The 18,985-nt window shown below is 48.5% G+C and overlaps 6 protein-coding genes across 6 annotated transcripts; 2 read left to right on the top strand and 4 right to left on the bottom strand.

Moving 5' to 3' along the window:
• Positions 1-47: 47 nt before the first annotated feature.
• K444DRAFT_640149 (DUF427-domain-containing protein) lies at positions 48-948 on the bottom strand (the record flags this gene model as incomplete). The annotated part of the gene is made up of 4 exons (XM_024884464.1): positions 48-266; positions 326-513; positions 570-895; positions 941-948. 4 exons carry the CDS (start codon positions 946-948, stop codon positions 48-50), a joined length of 741 nt encoding a protein of 246 aa, XP_024743151.1.
• A 745-nt stretch (positions 949-1,693) lies between these two features.
• K444DRAFT_607679 (P-loop containing nucleoside triphosphate hydrolase protein) lies at positions 1,694-8,192 on the top strand. The gene is made up of 6 exons (XM_024879212.1): positions 1,694-2,022; positions 2,262-2,357; positions 2,410-3,670; positions 3,735-6,649; positions 6,701-7,380; positions 7,437-8,192. The coding sequence occupies exons 1-6, from the start codon at positions 1,842-1,844 to the stop codon at positions 7,854-7,856; spliced, it is 5,553 nt and encodes a 1,850-aa protein (XP_024743150.1). The 5' UTR covers positions 1,694-1,841; the 3' UTR covers positions 7,857-8,192.
• K444DRAFT_167144 (uncharacterized protein) lies at positions 7,994-10,504 on the bottom strand. The gene is made up of 5 exons (XM_024870709.1): positions 9,762-10,504; positions 9,594-9,711; positions 8,582-9,547; positions 8,426-8,507; positions 7,994-8,308 (listed from the first exon to the last, which is right to left on the bottom strand). The coding sequence occupies exons 1-5, from the start codon at positions 10,311-10,313 to the stop codon at positions 8,203-8,205; spliced, it is 1,824 nt and encodes a 607-aa protein (XP_024743149.1). The 5' UTR covers positions 10,314-10,504; the 3' UTR covers positions 7,994-8,202.
• A 1,009-nt stretch (positions 10,505-11,513) lies between these two features.
• K444DRAFT_167117 (uncharacterized protein) lies at positions 11,514-12,584 on the bottom strand. Its single transcript, XM_024870708.1, has one exon. It carries the CDS (start codon positions 12,482-12,484, stop codon positions 11,558-11,560), a length of 927 nt encoding a protein of 308 aa, XP_024743148.1. The 5' UTR covers positions 12,485-12,584; the 3' UTR covers positions 11,514-11,557.
• Positions 12,585-13,530: 946 nt separating this feature from the next.
• Positions 13,531-14,689, top strand: K444DRAFT_624739 (uncharacterized protein; the record flags this gene model as incomplete). The annotated part of the gene is made up of 4 exons (XM_024882443.1): positions 13,531-13,571; positions 13,848-13,994; positions 14,102-14,172; positions 14,241-14,689. The coding sequence occupies 4 exons, from the start codon at positions 13,531-13,533 to the stop codon at positions 14,687-14,689; spliced, it is 708 nt and encodes a 235-aa protein (XP_024743147.1).
• On the bottom strand, positions 14,353-15,765 carry K444DRAFT_607675 (RmlC-like cupin). The gene is made up of 3 exons (XM_024879211.1): positions 15,493-15,765; positions 15,154-15,425; positions 14,353-14,960 (listed from the first exon to the last, which is right to left on the bottom strand). Exons 1-3 carry the CDS (start codon positions 15,614-15,616, stop codon positions 14,802-14,804), a joined length of 555 nt encoding a protein of 184 aa, XP_024743146.1. The 5' UTR covers positions 15,617-15,765; the 3' UTR covers positions 14,353-14,801.
• Positions 15,766-18,985: the final 3,220 nt, after the last annotated feature.

Here is an 18,985-nt window from a genome sequence, read left to right as displayed (position 1 = left end):
TACCTGAAAATAACCAAGTAGCTTTTAGCACATTCAAGAGAGAAGCATCACTTCTCCTCCAAGACTCCATCAATGTAGGTGTCCACTTTCTCATTGTAAAAGCACATTAACCCTTGAATAGCAGCAGATTCATGGGTTGGGTATTCATACCACCAAATGACATCCTTGTATTCTTTCCCTTCTACCGTCACGTTGTAGTACTGTGCCAGACCTTTGTAGGGGCATTTACTCGTCGTTTCGCTCTTGGAAAGGTATTCCCATTTAACCTGTTCCCATCAACTTCTGCTGCCCCAAAATTCGAAACCAGGATCGGAATTAGACTTACAGATGTTTTCGGCAGATAGAATCGCGTCCGTAGCTCAGTCTCAAAAAGAAAGCTCGGGTTACTCGACTCCGCAATTGTGACGCCCCCAAGCTTAACCTCGATTTTCCGTGACGAAGGCAGGATATCAATTCTTGTATACGGGTTCTTGGGATGGTCGTAGATTTGCTGATCTTCTTCGAACCATGCATCTGCCATAACCCCTTTAATTCCATTCTCTGAACTTCCGGAAACCTCAATTACTTACCAGCAGCTTTGAACTCCACCCTTACAAACCCTTTCAACAGCCCATTCTCTGAGATGATAACTCGATCTGAAGTCTTATCTTTCACTTTAATTGAAGCGCGGAAGGCGACACCATCTGGATCGTAGGGAGCGAGTTTGGTGAGAATGGAAGTATCGAAGGCTGAAATGGGAACCCAGAATTGGGGAAAGTATTTGTGTTCCCAGACATGCAAAGCGGAGGTGGTATCGAAGAGGTAGGTACCGTTGAAGAGGGCGCGGACACGGCGGGGCGTGGGTTCTACCTTTACAGGGCCTGTGGTGATGAGGTTTGCTGCGAGTTGTTCGAGGCTGTGATCTGTCAGAAGGCGAGGAGGGAAAGGTGGGGTGACGAACTCGGCCATTCTGGTGAGGTTTCAAGTTTATTTCAGATTGATGGGGGAACCGTAGATGCTGGCGGTTCAGAAAAGTATAAGTTGAGATTTGGGATGGTATTTGATCTGAAATGTCTGGTGAATTGTACGCCTTTCGAGGTGTCTTGGTAATCATGCATGCCGTTCTCTGCAATGGGAAATAATTGGATGACGCGTGTAGATAGTAATCAGACTTGCATCGTGGATTCGTCAGAAGTCTTCTGCTTGAAAATCACCGTGGATTTCAGGCTGAGGAAGTAAGCTAGGAGCATACTGATCGGCGCCTCGTACGAAGATCCCACAGCCTCCTCTGTGGAGATGTGGAACTGAAATCAAGATCACGTGATTTGATATGCCATCTACAAACATTCGGGCGTGCTCTGAAAGATTGATACCGTCAACCCGAGGGTAGATCTTTATATGTCAAAGCTGCAAGAGAGAAGTGATGGAGCATGAGTAGTGCAGAGGGCAGAGGAGGGGAAGAGATAAACTTGAGCATTGATTCGATCCTCTCTCTTATGGGAGCTGCAAGAGGAACAGTCCCGACTGCAGAGCGTCGTGAAGAATTCAAACGTCTTATTTGCCATCGCGAAAAATACAAATTGAAAGAAAGAGGAAAATTGAACAATCAGAGAACAAGATAATGGAAGGCGCGATGTTAGCGTGTCTATCACGTGTCCGCGAAACGACCTTCGTTTGCCCAGTTTCGAATTTTCAACGAAACCACAAACAATTCCTCAAATTGAATCAACGCCTACAAGATCCCAACGCGTCTTGAACTTCCTTTTTCTGGAAAAAGTGGCTTACGAGGACCTTCTCTGACAGTTAACCAACAGCAGAACTGACAAGTAGGGAAAAGTAATACAACGTCCGAACACGCCACTATGGCGGGGCATGATGACCAGGATGCCCCGCGAGGCTCCAACGTCATACTCAGTTGGTACGACAGAACCCGGCCGATGTTCATCGACCTGGTTGGCGATTATGCGGGCAAAGAGCTTTTTCTAGTTGAGGGCGACTCGCTGCTCAGAGTATGCTTCGAAGACGAGCGAATTGATTTCGAAGGTAAGCCCACGGCGCATCTTCCCGATTTGCATTGACCCAGCCACCTTTCTCTTAAATGCATGGGACGCGGTATCATTTCTCAGCGTTGTAAATGCGCGCCCTGGCACTGCTCGACCCTCTGGTTGTAGCACCACGTTCAGATTTCAACGATTTGAACGCATCATGATGTCTTCAGCTATCTTGCATTCCGTCCAGACCATCAGAGCACCATTCAACAAAACGTCTGCTAATTCTTCCAGATGGATTTCAATTGCTTCATGCAGTTTATGTTGCCGAGCGATTTCTGGAGAATCTGGTCAAGCGCCACTGCCAGTTCCACATCGCGTTTTTTGAAGGTAATCTCTGATGAGTCCATTGTTTTTGATGGCTTGTTGATGAAGGCTTCAGAAAATGCCGAGCTCTGCATGCCTCCTGGAACGGCGGGTACTCGTAGATCTCGATACCTCTTGGCCCGGTCCATCATCAAACGCCATTTGGCGGTCCACCTTCCGGATGCGCACCCCAACTTGCAAGTCAACGTATTTTCCTCATTGAAGTGTTCCGAGTTCCAGGAGTATCTCCGTTTGTGCCCCATCCATTTCGTGATGGCTCATGATGGATCACCTAAGTCGATTACATCAGCCCCTGCTGTTAATCATCTCGATGCCGATATCATGCCAGCGGATGACGACGAGAAATGGACCAAAATTCTTTTGCGTGGAATGATTCGAAGCTTCAACGTCCACCGGTTTAACGTAGCTTTGATCAATCGAATCGAATTCCGAGACTCGAAAGCTTTCACGATGATTGTTGAAAGCTTTATTCCGCGCAGACAGACAAAACTTACCGTGGATATCGAATTCGCCGATGCGATCAAGGAAGCTAAAGAGCTATTAGAGAAATCTTGGGAGACATCAGATATTGAGGCATCGTTCGAGGACCAAGATCTGGAAAAAGTATCTGAAGCCTTTTCCGAAGAAGACTTGAATGAGAGTTACTGCTTGGTGACATACGCAGTGTCAAAGATTCTGAAACAGCAAGAATGTGACGCCTTCTTGGCCTCCGCATTTGTATTGCACAGCGTCATTATCAAGCATATCCCTCTCTCTCAGCGCAGACTACCTCTGATTACATTCGACGAAGAGTTCGAGGAGCAGATCGAATCATTTTTGGAGGCGATCTCGGAAGTGTGTCGAAATGCGGTAGAAGACAAGAGATGGAATGAGCTCATGTCGAATGAAGAGTTTGATTGCGACTCTATTGACCTTATTGATGGTCGGCTATTCCGAGCCGTTATGCAGGCCATGTGCGACAATTCGCTCCATGGTGTGGTTCCTCGAGCGGCTCAACCCGACTGGGCCCTTCTCTCTGGTCTCGTCGCGGAGCTCGGGGATGAAACCCTCAGTCTTGCCGGAAGCATAGAACCAGCATTTTCAAAGTCTACGGCAGACAAGGCTGACTTTGAGGGTGAGGTAGAGGAGCTTACAGTCCTGCCCTTCACAAACTCAGTTTTTGACAAGCACTTAGAATGCATTCATGTCAAGACTAATGCATCACTTGCTGTTCGTTTTGGTGCAATGAAGATCTATAGGGAGACCACACATTGGCACAACCATAGGAAACCTCTCAACCCGAAATATGCCCCGGCGGCAAAGGTTTCCAAATGGAGGTATACAATTCACCAAACCAAACCATTTCGCTCTACATGATCTATGACGACTGACTTTGCCTAGAAACCCCCTCCGCACAAATCAATTCTACATGAAGGAGATGACGACATATGCAGCCAGTTTGACTGGCGCAAAAGGAAAAGCCCTAGAACCTGAGACCCTCACTGTTGGATCAAAGCGCCTTGTTAAATTAGTGGAGGAAAAACCAGAGAAGGCAGCCGCCAAGTCGAGGAAGGACGAAGCTCAAGACACTCCGACGCAAAATAAATCCGGCGGAGGAAAGAAGGGAACGAAGAAGGCTGCAGCGGGGCTTTCAAAGAAGGAGCAAATGATCGCAGATAACAAGGAGAGGAAAGGATCTTCCGAGTCAGATAAGGCGTTCACTGCCTGGAGTACAATCATGAAGGGTCTTGATGTCATTTCGGATGACCAGGACAGATACCTGAGGACAGTCGACTATTTTAATGCCTTGGACTCGGCGAAAACGGCATTCCTCGAGGCTGACATCCATACTTACATGATCCAATCTCTCTTGAATTGGTGGGCTATGTACTGCAAAGTCAACAAGAAAGCTGAAGGATACTTTGTTGTGGCTCTAATCTGGACCACGTTCAGAGCAATCTGCACCTCGACCTCGCCAATCTCAAAAGAAAACATACAGCACGTCACAAAATTGTGTACGCTTTTGGGCATCACGAATGCATTAACGTCTTTCGATTCGACCCCCATCGACCGGAAGCTGTCATTTGTCTTCAAATATCCACCCTCGGCGCAGGACCTTCGAATTGATATTTCACAGACGGAGCTTCAGCTGAATTACTGTGGCCCATATATGGACCGAATGCTAGATGCTAAACCTGATCCACGAGTGTCAAGTTTTGTCCCTGACGGATGGCAACGCGATGTTCTCGACCAATTGGATGCTAACAAGAGTGTGTTCGTCGTCGCTCCTACTTCCGCAGGAAAGACCTTCATATCTTTCTACGCCATGGAACAAGTGTTAAGAGCTGACAACGATGGGGTTTTGGTTTATGTTGCGCCGACGAAGGCACTGGTCAACCAAATTGCTGCCGAAATCCAGGGTCGCTTTTCGAAGAAATTTCCGGTTCCCGGCAAAGGCGTCTGGGCCATACACACCAGAGATTACCGTGTCAACAACTCTACGGGTTGCCAGATTCTTGTAACAGTTCCACATATTCTTCAAATCATGCTTCTATCCCCCAGCAATGCGAAGTCTTGGGCACCGAGAGTACGACGAATCATCTTTGACGAAATCCATTCCATTGGAAATTCTGAGGATGGTGTTGTATGGGAGCAGCTTCTCCTACTTGCTCCATGTCCAATCGTTGCCCTGTCTGCAACCGTCGGCAACCCGGAGCAGTTCAACGACTGGCTTAAGGATACGCAAAAGGCTCTGGGATCTGACTTGAAGATGATCCAACACTCAACCCGTTACAGCGATCTCCGAAAATACATGTATGAGCCTCCCAAGGTGTTCCAATTCTCTGGGCTTGGCAAGTCATATGGTGTAGGTCTTGGACTTGATGGGTTGCTCGGCTTTGATGCATTCCATCCTGCGTCAAGTCTCGTTGACAAATCTCGGGGGATGCCAGATGACTTAGCTCTCGAGCCTCGAGACTGCCTCTCGCTTTGGAAGGCCATGTGCAAATTCCAGAATTCTGAATATCAGGTTCCGGAATCGTTGAATCCTGAGAAGGCGCTCCCAGCTTGCATTCGGAAGGCCGATATATTCAAGTGGGAGAAAGCCCTCAAGAAGTTGCTTTTGCAATGGTTGGCAGACAAAAATTCCCCGATCGATAAAGTTGTCAAGGAATTGACACCTACGACAAGCACACTGAAGCTTTTGACCTCAGACAAGGCACTATCTAGCAATTCTTCGGCAAGCGATGGCGAGTACATTGACCCGTACGACTTGAAATCCACAACTTTGCCCTTGTTGTATCAACTCCATAAGCGCCGAGCCCTGCCAGCGATTCTCTTCAATTATGACAGAAGCCAGTGCGAAAGAATTGCGGAGTCCGTGCTAAAACAACTCGTCGCGGCCGAGACTCTGTGGAAGGAGGGTCCACAGTGGAAGAAGTTGATGGAAGGGTACGAAAAGTACAAAGAACAGAAAGACAAGAAGTCTAGGAAACCTACAAAGCCTGCGAAGAAGACGAAAGGCGAAGATGATGAGGGAGGCTCCAAGGTTGACCGGATGCGCGAAGAATCATCCGACGGGGCCTCTGCGTTTGATCTTTTCGACCCGGAGGCGCCTCAAGAAGATTTCAGCTTCGCCAATCCAAAAGCGCTCCAGAAAGCTGAATTGGATGAATACATTCGTGCCCTCCGATGGAAGAACGTGAAAGAGGACTTACTTGACTTGTTACGGAGAGGAATCGGTGTGCATCACGCTGGTATGAATCGAAAATATCGACAATGTGTGGAAATGCTGTTCCGGAGAGGATTCTTAAGAGTTGTCATCGCAACCGGAACTCTCAGTCTTGGTATCAATATGCCGTGCGCTACTGTTGTCTTCTGTGGCAACTCGGTGTACCTGACAGCACTGAATTTCCGCCAGGCTGCCGGTCGATCCGGGCGTCGTGGTTTTGACCTTCTTGGTAACGTGGTCTTCCAAGGCATCTCAAGAGAGCGTGCCAGCCGTCTCTTAAGTTCCAGACTCCCGGAGCTAACAGGACATTTCCCAATCACCACAACCTTGGTCCTGCGACTCTTCACCTTGCTGCACGACTCAAAGAGCTCTCCGTATGCGGTCCGGGCTGTCAACTCGCTGCTTTCTCAGCCCAGGCTTTATCTGGGTGGACAGAGCTTCAAAGAACAAGTCTTGCATCATCTTCGATTTTCAATTGAGTATCTTCGCAGAAATGAGCTGCTTGGTCCCGCTGGAGAGCCGGTGAACTTCACCAGTTGTGTCTCGCATTTGTATTACACGGAAAACTCTAGTTTCGCTTTCCATGGTGAGAATCAGCCCTCCATATCCTCTTCTAAATGCTGACTGATTCATGTAGCACTCCTCAAAGGAGGATATTTCCACAAGCTTTGCGCTGATATCGATACCAAGACAAGCATCGTCCTTGACAAGTTGATCTTGGTTCTCTGTCATCTGTTTGGACGCCGAGTATGCCGCGAAGTTGATAATCCGGAAGAAGCCGAAATGATCAAACGTTCTCCTTCGGTCGTCTACCTCAAGCCGATGCCCGAAGATGCTGCCAAAATCCTTCGAAAGCATAATGCAGACACTCTCGACGTTTTCACCACCTATGTCAAGACTTTTGCTGCTCAGCACCTCAAGGAAGAAGAACGTTACCTTCCTCTGACGCACATCCCGGTCGGATTCGTCCCACCTTCTGCGAATGGGAAGGCCAACGGTCACGCCGTACCAAATGGAGGTGCTCATCCTGCGAAGCCTGCCAAGGATAACGAAAATTTCGAGTTTCTTCCAAGTCTACCTGTCCCACATGCTAGATCAACTTTCGTTGCTTTGTCAGGCTTGGGTGATGAGTTTACGACGATCGATGACCTTTGTTCTTCCACTCGCGAGGGCGTATTTCTCGAATCGGCCGTCATACCGCATCTGGAGCTCCATCCAGACGAGTGCAGAACCCCACTCAATGCTTACATATTGGATTTCTACATGCATGGATCCCTTGATCCATTGGAAAAGGCTAATGGTATTCGCAAGGCAGATGTAAGTCTCTCCTGTCGATTTCCTTACTGACCACTTTCGCTGACCCTTCATCGAAGGTATGGTTTCTATTGAACGACTTTTCCATGGTCCTCGCTACCATCGTGACCTCAATCGCTCTCCACCTTGGTCTTGGAAACGATACAGATCCCGAGATGCTCGATGTAATGGGCGCTGGTGACGCAGCTGAGAACGAAGCCGACGAAAAGGTTGCCGCCACAATCATACCCGATGCTCTTGCAACCTCAGCCGCTACTGCTCAGGTTGCAACCCCGATCCGAAAGAGCAAGAAAGTCGTCGATGATTGGGATGCAGGCGAAGATGCCCTGGTTGCTCAAGAGGATTATTTGAAGAGCGAGGGCTTGAATGGAACAGGTGCGACTGACGATGAGGAGTATGATAAGTTGATGAATGTCTATAAGGCATTCAGGCAGCTGAAAAGTGCATTTGATGAGAAGTTCCACGCTATTTTCGCTTAGACTGGATCTGGATATGGCGGTGTTGGATGGAGGTTAATAGACATCAGGTGCTTTTGATTGAGTCTGTTTCTTGGGCACTGTTTGGAATAGAGCTAAAATAGCATAGACTGGTAGACGAATTGATGATTGTTACTATATCAGCCCTGGGAGAAAGCCCACCCGTCGCAAAGATGAGTTCACGAGTATTTAGTATTGTTTTCAATCTTGCGATAATCAATTGAAGTACAGTGACCATCCTCTGCACAGTTAACCCAATTCCAGAAAACATCAAGAAAATGAAACTGCGTTTAACGTCCAGAAACAGAACACCAGAGTAAATACAGGAACTCCATTCTCCCAATACACCTCAATGATCAAAATGACAATCCACAGCAGCCAAGCATCCACTCACGACATTGTCCTCAGCCCTGGAAGGCTGCGCCTTTCTCCTCACCACAACATTCGTCGGATACCTGTTCCCAAGAAATCAAATTCAGCATCTTCTTTTAGGTATGTTCGGAAGCAGCATGTTTCAGGAGCTGCGCGACATTGCTACAAGATGGACTGATACTCGAGAAGTCGGGACTTACTTCGGCTTCAATCGTTGCTCTTGCTCAATTATCTCATCTTTCAACCTCGCATCTTCATTCCCAAGTCTATGTTTCTGCCCATCTACCAAACTCGTCAGCAACCTTCAATCGAACTTCCACAACTCTGGACTTGAGCTTTTGGGACGGGGGACTCACAAAACCACTCAACCTCCGTCCTCAGCGCAATAAACGCCCCCTTCAACACCTCGCTATTCCCAAGCAACTCCATATTACTCCCCTCCCTCCAATCCAAATACAACGGAGTGCTCGCCCGAAACAGCGCCGCATACACCGATGTCAGTATATGATACATATGTTTTGACGCCTCGATCAGGACTTCGGCGTCTGCGGCGTCGTGCTCGAAACATATGGTAGTCGAGCAGTGTTGGCTGAATTTGTAGGCTGTCATGCAGTCTCGGTATGTTAGGATGAGTGTCCAGAGAGTTGTCCAGAGGGGAATCATGTTCTTTTGACCGGGCCCTTTGGTGCTGTAGACGAGCTTTTCGAGGTTGTCGAGCAGTGTTAGTTCGGCGGTGCGGATCCCGTCTTTGATTATGAGGAGGAATTGGGAGACGACGGTGCGTGAGATGTGCTGTTTGTTACGGTTGGGGTCCAAAGGGGACTGAGTGCTGCTGGGATCCGGCGAGGTGGTCATCTTGCAGTTTCGCCAGCAACGGAGGAGTTTGAGGATTGTCACGGCACTGTTGAGCATTTCGTACATGGGCACGTCTGGTTGTTCTGCACAGTAGCGTTCCATGAACTCACCTAGCGAGAGCATAAAGCGCTTTACGGTACTCTCATTTGGAGAATGTACATCGAGCTGGATCCAGTCCAGGAGCTGTCTCACTGTCGGGAGGCTCTCCGGGGTAAGCGCATACCTCTCGCTAGTAACCCTCTTAAAGATGGGCGTAGATTTGTCGTAACCCACAAGGCAATCAGACTCTAGCGGAGGGGCGTTGACATATGGCACGGAGTAGTCTTGAACTTCCAGCAGCAACGGCCTGCGAGTGATGGTATCGGTCCCTCGGAAAAGGAGGTTGCAAGCAATAGTCCTCTTCTTTCCATGGAAAGCGCCAATTTCTGTCTGGAGCAATTCTTCTGTGTAGCACTGGGAGAGGAAATCTGATATTGTCAGATTCGAAGTTCAGATGTTGGGCAGGGTGTCTACCAAAACTCGTCTCGCTAAAGCGGAGCTCCAGCAATGTTTGACGAATGCAAATGTGTTTCGCGAGGCTGATACTATCTGCTGCCTTCCTGCATGGAGGGCAGGGACCTGGGAAATCGCACTGGAAGGAATCAGATGTGATGTCAACACGAAATCTGGCCCGAAACCCACCTTGACTCTTCGTGCTTTACATCTCGAGCAAGACCCTACTTTTCTGATCACCGCCACCTTTTTGCGGGTCTCCTGATCAAAAGCCTGCCTCTTCCGTCTGTTTTCTTTCGGATCACTGTGGATAGAGAAGCATCCGACATGTTCCTCCATTTTGCGCTTGTTTCCGCCACTACTTGTTAATGCGGAAGGTTGATTGGAGCTTGAGTGGTTGGTGCTTGCACCACTGTTATTCACGTGCACCACGGCACTCATGCTTGACGGGGCTGGAGCCTCATCATACTGGGCGGCCACGTAGGTTGCAACATTTTCCGACCACGAGGCTGTTGGCTGTCTCACAATCGGCACTTCAAACTCCAAGTAGTTGGCTTCTTGGCCAACACCTGAATATGAAAATTCGTCTGAGTGGATGGTGGTGTTGTATGTAGGAAATTCTTCAAGCCGGGGTTGATGAGGCTGGGGCTGGACATTAAATCCCTCATCATCCGCAAAGGTGCGAGCTTCCATCCACCACGGGTACCCCCCATCGAGCTGATCGAAATAATTGAAATCCATCTCGTCGAGATTAGCCGTCTTGAAATAGGAAGTCAAGAGTGTCGATCGAGAAGATCCCGAAACATGGATTGTGGGAATTCATATACGTTGCTTGGAATGGGCTGCAAGGCTGTGGGATAGTTCCTAGAGGGGATATTCGGTGTGCAGGTCGTCGAGTGAGGCTGGCGAGAAACTGGGCGAATCCAAACTCTGCTTTCAAGCCACCATCCTGAACGCAGCTGGGAATGTAACCACGGCAAAAGAGCCTAATGGAGAACCTCGGCTCCGTTGAGTCCAATCATTCCCATAAACATGGGTCTTGCAACTTCGGCTGTGTTGCGGGAAAATCAACCACTTGCAGGGCTCAAAGTGAGGCTGTCGCCTCTCCTAGTTGACCGGGCGAGAATAGGGGTTAAGCGACAGTCACGTGTCTCCACTTCAAGTTGCCTGGCGCATTCCGCTCGAGTCCTCGGCCCTGACGGAATTCCGCAGATAAAGCCGACCGTATCCCTCCTACAGCCATGCCAGCTGGCTACCAGCGGATGATCTTCAACCATCGATGAGGTAGACTTGGTCAGGTTTTGTGGCTCGAGGCGGCAAGCCTAAAGCATCCAGTGTCAAATCACACAATACACTTCTACCAATGTCCTGTTGTTTATATAATGATTCATATTATATTCCACGAATTTGAAGGACTAATTTTTCATAGCATTTACTATAATAGATAAAATTGAGCGAGTTAAATAGTAAGAGCTTGCTATTAAAGCTATTAAACAAAGAGAAAAGCGGTGGCTAAATGAAGCAAAAGAGCGTGGAGAGGTTAATAAGTTCGTAAAGAAGAAGCTCAAAGAGGAACGGGAAGAGGGCGGGGTCCAACGTCAATGTCGCATCTCCGGCCATCTCTACTTCTTCTGTGGCAAAGAAAATGAAAGTTTGGAATAACGAAGCATTACCTTCTTCACGGGAAAGGCAAGCTAAAAGAAGGCATAATAACAAGACGATAATTCTCAGAAAATCTGCCTTTCTCACAAACAACTCTCTTGTCGATCAAGTGCCTAGAATCCCCAACCATCAGTTCAAAACCCCCACTTCAGGATACTCTCCACTCTCCCCACCACTCAAAAGTCCCTCTCCCCTCCTTGGATCCATCACCCACCGAAAGAAATCCCTCAAATAATCCGCTAACACCCCCACCACCCTCTCCCCACCCAATAGTCCCAGCAATCCCTCCTCCGTCTCGTTACCCAACCCATCCCTTATCCTAGTCACATCAGCAACAAGCGGTAAATCCCAAAAACTCCCATGCGCTCCCCCGCTAAACTTAATTCCCGCTTCCAAACTCCCTGTTTATTTAAGGTTGACCAGAATTTTCCCCAGCTTTCGTCCGATGAGGAATTATGACCTTCCGCACCCCAGAGAAGAAATTTCCTATTTCCTGGTAACTCGAAGCCATTTTCGATAACCGGACCCCAAAGCAGCCCATCGAGGTTCACTCCCCCCCGGATGCGGGAATCATTTCCCATAGCAGCCGCAGTAGCAGCTCTACCGAAGGAATGTCCGAACATGGCTACTTTCGCTTTTTCCCTCTCCTTGAACCCAAATTTGTTTAAAATGAAAGAAACATCTTGGCTGCGAATGTCGAGAGAGAAGAGAATAGACGAGAGATCGGAGGTGTTGGTGTGTCCTCCATACGCAATCGTCCGATCTGGGAACTCCACGATGTCGGTTTCGAATGGGTGGTCTAGGGTAAGGATGTTGAAGCCACGACCCGCTACTTCTTGTGCGATAGCCGAGTAGAAAAATCGCGTTGTATTCAGTCCCCCCGAAAACAACACCAACGGAAAATTTTCATTCCTCTTGTGATGTTCAGGTTGGACGCAAAACTCCATAGAGATGTTACCTAGAATTCCTGCTGGCCAACCGTAAGGAAGGAGGATATTGTCTTCAGCGCCTGCCACGGTTGGGGACATATACGGGATTGTTTTTGTTTTTGAACAGTCGCCAGGAACGGGTGAGAATTCTGAGAGCATTATTCGCCGCTGAGGGATAGTGTCGAGGTTCCATGGGTCTTTCCTGCTCTTGTCCACGAGTTCGTGATTGCTGAGGGAGATGTGGAAGGGTCCTTTGGGTCCTGGGAGAAGAATTGCCTCGCAAGTACTGAAGAGAAGAATGGCGATGATGAGGGGAACCATTTCGTCCTCTGCCCTACCCAAACTGGAAAATATGTTACAAGTTGATAAATAGCTTGGAGATACATTCCATGTGGTCCAGGTTAAGTACTGCTCAGGTCCCAGGTAGTCGGGACAGATTCTCCCGGCTTACGTTTTTTATTGGTGGTTGGATTTACCCCGCAAAACGAAGATCCCTTCGAAGTGATTGGGTGACAAGTAATTGGGCAACGTTATACGGGACTTCGATTCGTACTTCTGGACTCTGCGGATCATTTTAGGAAGGCAGTTTGTGAGGCCAAGATGGGGCTTGCAGCAGATCGCCAACAAGACTCTCATGAGAGATTCAGGGTCAGAGATCTTGGCATCGGCGCGACACGAAGATTTGACTGGAATGAGGGGTAATTGATAAGAGAGGGAAGGAGAGCTCCCAGGAAGAGTTATTTGCACGGGTACCTGTAGTACGTACGCACATGGTCCGTATAACAACCCCCCAACCCTTTTTCAAATCATTGAATTCTGCGTCCTTACGTCGGCTCCAACATAAATAAGATGAAAGTAATCTTAACCCAAGCTTTAGATAGTACAAGATTTTAACAACAACCTGAGAGTGGGAATGTTCCAAAGGATAAGGAAAAGATAGAAAGAAGAGAAAGAGAGGTGTCCTTACCTCCGCATGTTGCATAAAGTGAACTATTACAGTTGAAGTTTGGACGCTGCTCATTTCCGCGATTCAACAAAGACAGAGATGAAATACTAAAAGAAATAGGACTGGGTCTCGAAGCGCTGGATATCGTGACACTTTGACTGGGCGAGAAGAAGTCTTGGTCGATTGAGGACTGATATTGAGCAGGTCATGGAATTTTGGCAAGCCAATAGCCAAGCCCAGATATATTGTTTAATTCACTAGAAAACACATAAAAAGGTGAACCGACGTGCTTCCAAGGTGGAAATCATATGATGCATAACCCATCGGACAAATGACACGTAAACCATATTCTAATTTCATTGCTTCGATGTCTTTAGGCATTTGATTGTTCTGTAAAGTCTGGTAGATTGTGTTATGTGAAATGCTCGAATTTTCCATGAATTACAGTACCTTGAATTTTTTGTGAGTAGAGTTAACACTTAGATATTCCAGGAGCTCTAGTTTGATGAGCTGTGTGGGGAGGCTTGGACATTCAGGCGTGCTGAAGCGTCTACCAAGATTACAGAGCTTAAATGCTCTGGAAGTTCAAGTACAATGAAAGACGTTTAAGTGAGCGTTTTCATATTTCAGTTCATTGGGAGCGCAGAAAGCGATGGAGGTTTGGAGCGGCCTCAAGTCCGCCAAACTAAATGGCCCTTCATTGTTTGGGTCTTTCAGGTAACATAATAAATTAATCAGAGTCTCCACGGACTGGCACTTGAACCGTACACACGTTGGAATTGCATATCATGGAACTGGAAAGTGGGGTCTCTCGGCTGTCGTGGATCTGCGAATGGATGCCTCCATCAATGTGAGACCCATATTGCACCTCCGCGCCACTCTGAGGTAAGTCAAGCCATCAATTTCCCTAAACTCACATTTCCGAGCAGCCCGAACACAAACCTTAGGGTTATGCTTCCCATGATAATCCTCAGCAACTCCTAAAACTCAAGGACCCCAATCTCACTCAAAGAGGCTGCCAGCGATCCCTCGAAGCCAGAAGTGCTTTCTAATCCCATGCGAAGTACAATACCCACGTCACTTGCTCGCCCCTTTCTCGGGCTCTGGATACCGCCATTCTGGCTCTCACAGATGTTCCGTCTGATGTTGATCTTGCCATTCCGGAGCTCCAAACCCTTGGTGACGGGCCAAATGGGACTGGGCGTGATACAGATGCTTTGAAACTCAAATGTGATCATGACGGACAGGTTCTCAATCAGGCTGAGTTGATTTTGGAAGGGGAGATGGTTTGGGGGGATAAAGCTGTACGCTGTGTGGATTTTCAATACATGAAGAAGGACTGGAATGATGAAAATGAGAAGGATGAGGATGGGAAATGGTGCGCACGCAGGACTAGCTGGAGAGTTCGCCACATCAAAGGTTTTGTCTCAAGCCTACGTGCTGCCAATGGAGAAAGTGCAACTGAAATTGTCGCTGTTGGTCATGGCAGCTTCTTCAGGAAGTCCATTGGGGAGTCTCGGGGTGGCGAGTGGGAAGCTACCCAGTGGAGAAGCTTTAGTTTTGACGAAAATGGGAATTGATATAGTTGACTGAGGATGAAATCTTCGTCTGGACTGGGTAGTACCATATCTTACTCCGTCAAGGAAAAGCAGAAATAGAAGAGCCCGAGGGTAATTGAAGTTGAAGGCGCGATTAAGAATGGCTATGGCCATGTCCGTGTCCATGATCATGGTGATGATCTGGCAAATTTGCATGTGTAGGATCAATCCACTTTACACCTTCTGGCGACTCAACAGGTTCCAAATCCGGCAAATTGATAGCAACAGCCTCTCCATCACTTCTCATCAAAACCTATAAATAAGTTAGTATTGGGACTTTTTCCAGAATCAATCAACCGGTCAAAAAGTAACGGCAACCTTTCCTCCTCTTCCTCGTGCCGTTCCAACACAGCCAGTCCTCACTTCTCCTGTCAGGGCCGTTCTCCACACTAGCCTGGGAGCCAACCCTCCTCTCAAAACATGAAATGGAAAAAGCATCAACTCACACACTCCAAAGCAACATCACTCTCAGCATTAATCTCCTGATGCGGCACATAAGGCGGTACGAAAATAAAATCTCCCGGCCCCGCCTCCGCCACGAACTCTAGCCGTCCCCCCCACCTCATCCGCGCCTTCCCTTTCAGCACATAGATCACACTCTCTAGATGCCCGTGATGATGAGCGCCCGTTTTAGCGTTCGGCGAGATGGTCACGGTTCCTGCCCAGAGCTTTTGCGCACCTACTCTGGCGAAGTTTATCGCTGCTGCGCGGGACATGCCTGTGCTTGTTAGAGAGGGGAGGGGATCGGAGAGAGGAAAGGGGGAGGGGAAGGGAGCAAAGGATACCGGGTGTCTGGGCGGTGTTGGCGTCAAGGGAGTCAGCGGGAATAACGCGGACGCCGGTGTGTTTCCATGCATCATCTGGGGCTGACGTTGGTGGCGGGGGGTGGGGGGTTGAGGATTCTACCATTTTTGGAGGAGATATGAGATGGAAAGGGGTATGTACAAGAATTGAAGGTTGGATGAGAGGAGGGGAGGGGTTTGAGGCTCTGTCAGATTCTGGATGGCGTGCTTGAGGTTGAGCGCGGAGGGTGGAGCTTCCCCACTTCTCGAGAGTACCCCGCTGTCACGTGCTAGCCCCTTTAAGTACCCTTTGATCTGGTTGAGGTTGATCTTGTTTCATTATTTAATTACTTGTATTATTTTGATGCTATAACCTTGATGTTAGCTCGCTTCTCAGAACTTGGTGCGGTAATTGCGAGAGGAAGAAGGCAAAGCGCAAATGGAGAAAGCATTTTGAAGATCGAAAGAGGCTGCCGACAAGGGGGAAGCAAGGGAAGCTCCGAGCACCCAAGATGACATGCATGATTCGCAAGCATGGCTTTGCCAGGCTTATATATACCCCAGCAGCCCAGCGTTCGATCCTGGAGAAAAAATGCTCCGAGGTCCTTTCCTAGCAATGACCCCATCGCGGGGCTTTGAAAAGTTGACGATCGACAGATCTTGTGAACAGACGAAGAAGCGTATTGACCCTACTTGGGGCGACTGCAAGAAAGCGTAGATCTGAAGTCGCGAAAGTCTTGTGAAAGGGATGCTGTTTTCCATTCACTTCCCCTAAAATAGACATGAGTAGTACCTGTTGAATACCACCATATAGCGGATTTACAGCGCAGGGACCAGAGAGATTTGTCAGACGAACAGGAAATTTGGCGCACTTGGCTGGTCCCCGCAATTACCCCACATTAAGCGATTGCCGATCCCCTTTTCGTCTTTTGATTCGAAAACGTGGAACTGATGGTCGGACGTACGTCGCGCTAAAGGGGCCTTTCCCTCTAGTCGGGGAAAGCGAGTTGTCCCGCAACTTGTTATGGAATTTCACACCAAAATTTCTTTCGCGAGGAACACAGACTGTCGGCCTCAGCTTCTTGAATGCTGGGTCGATTGTGTCTGGCTCGCATTTTTCAGGTTCTGTGCTGATTTCAGCGTTTGCCATGTCAGTCTAGCTATCGCCCGATTTGCACCTCTTCATCCCACCACTCATCAATAAATCCTTCGTCTCTCTTTCTTTCTGTCCAGAAGACGAGATTGCGGTACTGCCTGTACTGATTCCCGAACCCGTCAACCAAGCCAACTGGACTCCGCACTACGACTGACCCAAGAGGCTTTGCTCGAGAGCTTCCGTGGGTCTCAAACTTCATACTACTTCGTAAGTGTGCGACAGTGTCCAGGGTCCTGTTGATAGTCATCTGCTTATAATGGAACCACTTAGCAATGCCTGTAACTATTTCTTTGGCCAGTTTCAACAAATCTCCCTCCGTCGTTGAATCACGTTCGTGGCTGAGAACTTGTTCCACGAGGCACAGCTAATGCAACACTCAATTGATTTGAGTCTACACAACTGTATAGTATAGTAAGGTTACTGTTGCATGGCATATGGGCCCCCCCTACTGCCCTCTGCGTGCCGATCACACGTGTTCAGTGGCTTAGCTCCTGGGCATGTTTCACCACTATATAAGCTCCTCCGGAGCACCCAATTTATGCTTCAGAGAGAGCGCATTCTGCACCTGCGACAGTTACCAGAGAGGTTCTGTCGGCGATATGTGCGGCGCTGACATGCTGTGGCTTGGAGATCATTGCTATATTACCCGGCTTGAGCACTGGCCTTGTTACTATCGAGGAGGAGTTGCACGATTGCTTGATGGCCCCGAGATCTAGCAGCTTGAAGAGCATTACCATAGACTCCGCCTTGAGCATTGACTTCGGCTTTATTATCGAGGAGGAGCTGTACGGTTGCTTTATTGCCCCCAGGATTCCTTTCAGTAGATGTTTTTTATAATGGGCCTTCGGTATGCGGAGTACTCTACCCATACAGAGCGGCTCGCCGGGAACTGGCACTGTCTCTACACGAAGCGGTACTCAGATGCTCCTTGTCTCTATGAACCGGGCCCTAGGAGAGAACGTCTTGGCCTTAACGCTGGTATGCTACACTACCACTCTGCTTAGCAATCGAACAGACCTCCGGAGTATCTTAGGTTCGCCGTACCCCTCCTAGTCTAGCATGTCAAGTAAGTGGTTAGACAGTTACTGAAGAAGGATGCTCTACCCGAAGCTAAGAAGCTGTTCTGAAGACCTCTAGGTTAACCTGTTCCGGTAGTAGTCAACAGCGAATAAACACGTTTAATGTACTCTTAACGGCTGAGCTTGCTTAAACTACGATTTAGAGAGTTCTGGTTCGAGGGCAAGCACCTAATACAACGTTCTAGAACCAAGAATGTGCGGCTTTTCCGACTCTGTGCTCCCCAAGGTGTCCTAATAGAAGATGCAATGTCAGTCATGATAGGTTCATACGACCTAGTAACCCAGTCTAAAATACTTAAGGAACTACTATTGGTGATGAGACTTGCCGTTGGACTCTTTAGAAGTTGGTACGAGGTGTAACGGAGGCCACGCCCAGAAAACTCGCAATATCTCCCAAACGATAACTGTGGGGGACTAGAACTTGTTTACCTACCACTACCTTTGGCTCGTGAGGTGGTACGTAGAGCAACCCCGGTACGTTTTCAGCAGTTTCGTGACGAACTACGTCCCCGACAAAAACTTCGTCTTTTATTGTCGTTTACGTGTCGTGATCTCGCTCGTCGTCGGTTGCCCGTACTTCCTTATCAACCTAACGATGAATAATTCCCACGTCTGCAGTTGTTTGTCTGGCCTTTTTGACCTTTGCGAAATGTACCGCGACGACGTTTTCCCTCATCTCGTTATCACGTCGACGAAGAACTGTTGTTTCGACTGCAATTACGAGTTCCGCCTCCTATGCCGTTACGAGAAGTTCGGCGGCGTATACCCCCGTTAGTTCGTTGGCATGTCGAGGAGGAGCTATTATTTCGGCTTCAGTTACGAGTTCCGCCTCCTATGCCGTTGCGAGAAGTTCGACGGCGTAAACCCCCGTTATTTCGTTGGCATGTCGAGGAGGAGCTATTATTTCGACTGCAATTACGAGTTCCGCCTCCTATGCCGTTACGAGAAGTTCGGCGGCGTATACCCCCGATAGTTCATTAACATGTCGACGAGGAGCTATTATTTCGGCTTCAGTTACGAGTTCCGCCTCCTATGCCGTTGCGAGAAGTTCGACGGCGTAAACCCCCGTTAGTTCGTTGGCATGTCGAGGAGGAGCTATTATTTCGGCTTCAGTTACGAGTTCCGCCTCCTATGCCGTTGCGAGAAGTTCGACGGCGTAAACCCCCGTTATTTCGTTGGCATGTCGAGGAGGAGCTATTATTTCGGCTTCAGTTACGAGTTCCGCCTATGATGCCGTTACGAGAAGTTCGACGGCATACAT

This window comes from Hyaloscypha bicolor (assembly GCF_002865645.1).
Source record: "Hyaloscypha bicolor E unplaced genomic scaffold K444scaffold_15, whole genome shotgun sequence".
Lineage (NCBI taxonomy): Eukaryota > Fungi > Ascomycota > Leotiomycetes > Helotiales > Hyaloscyphaceae > Hyaloscypha > Hyaloscypha bicolor.
This window is presented reverse-complemented; position numbering and strand designations above follow the sequence as displayed.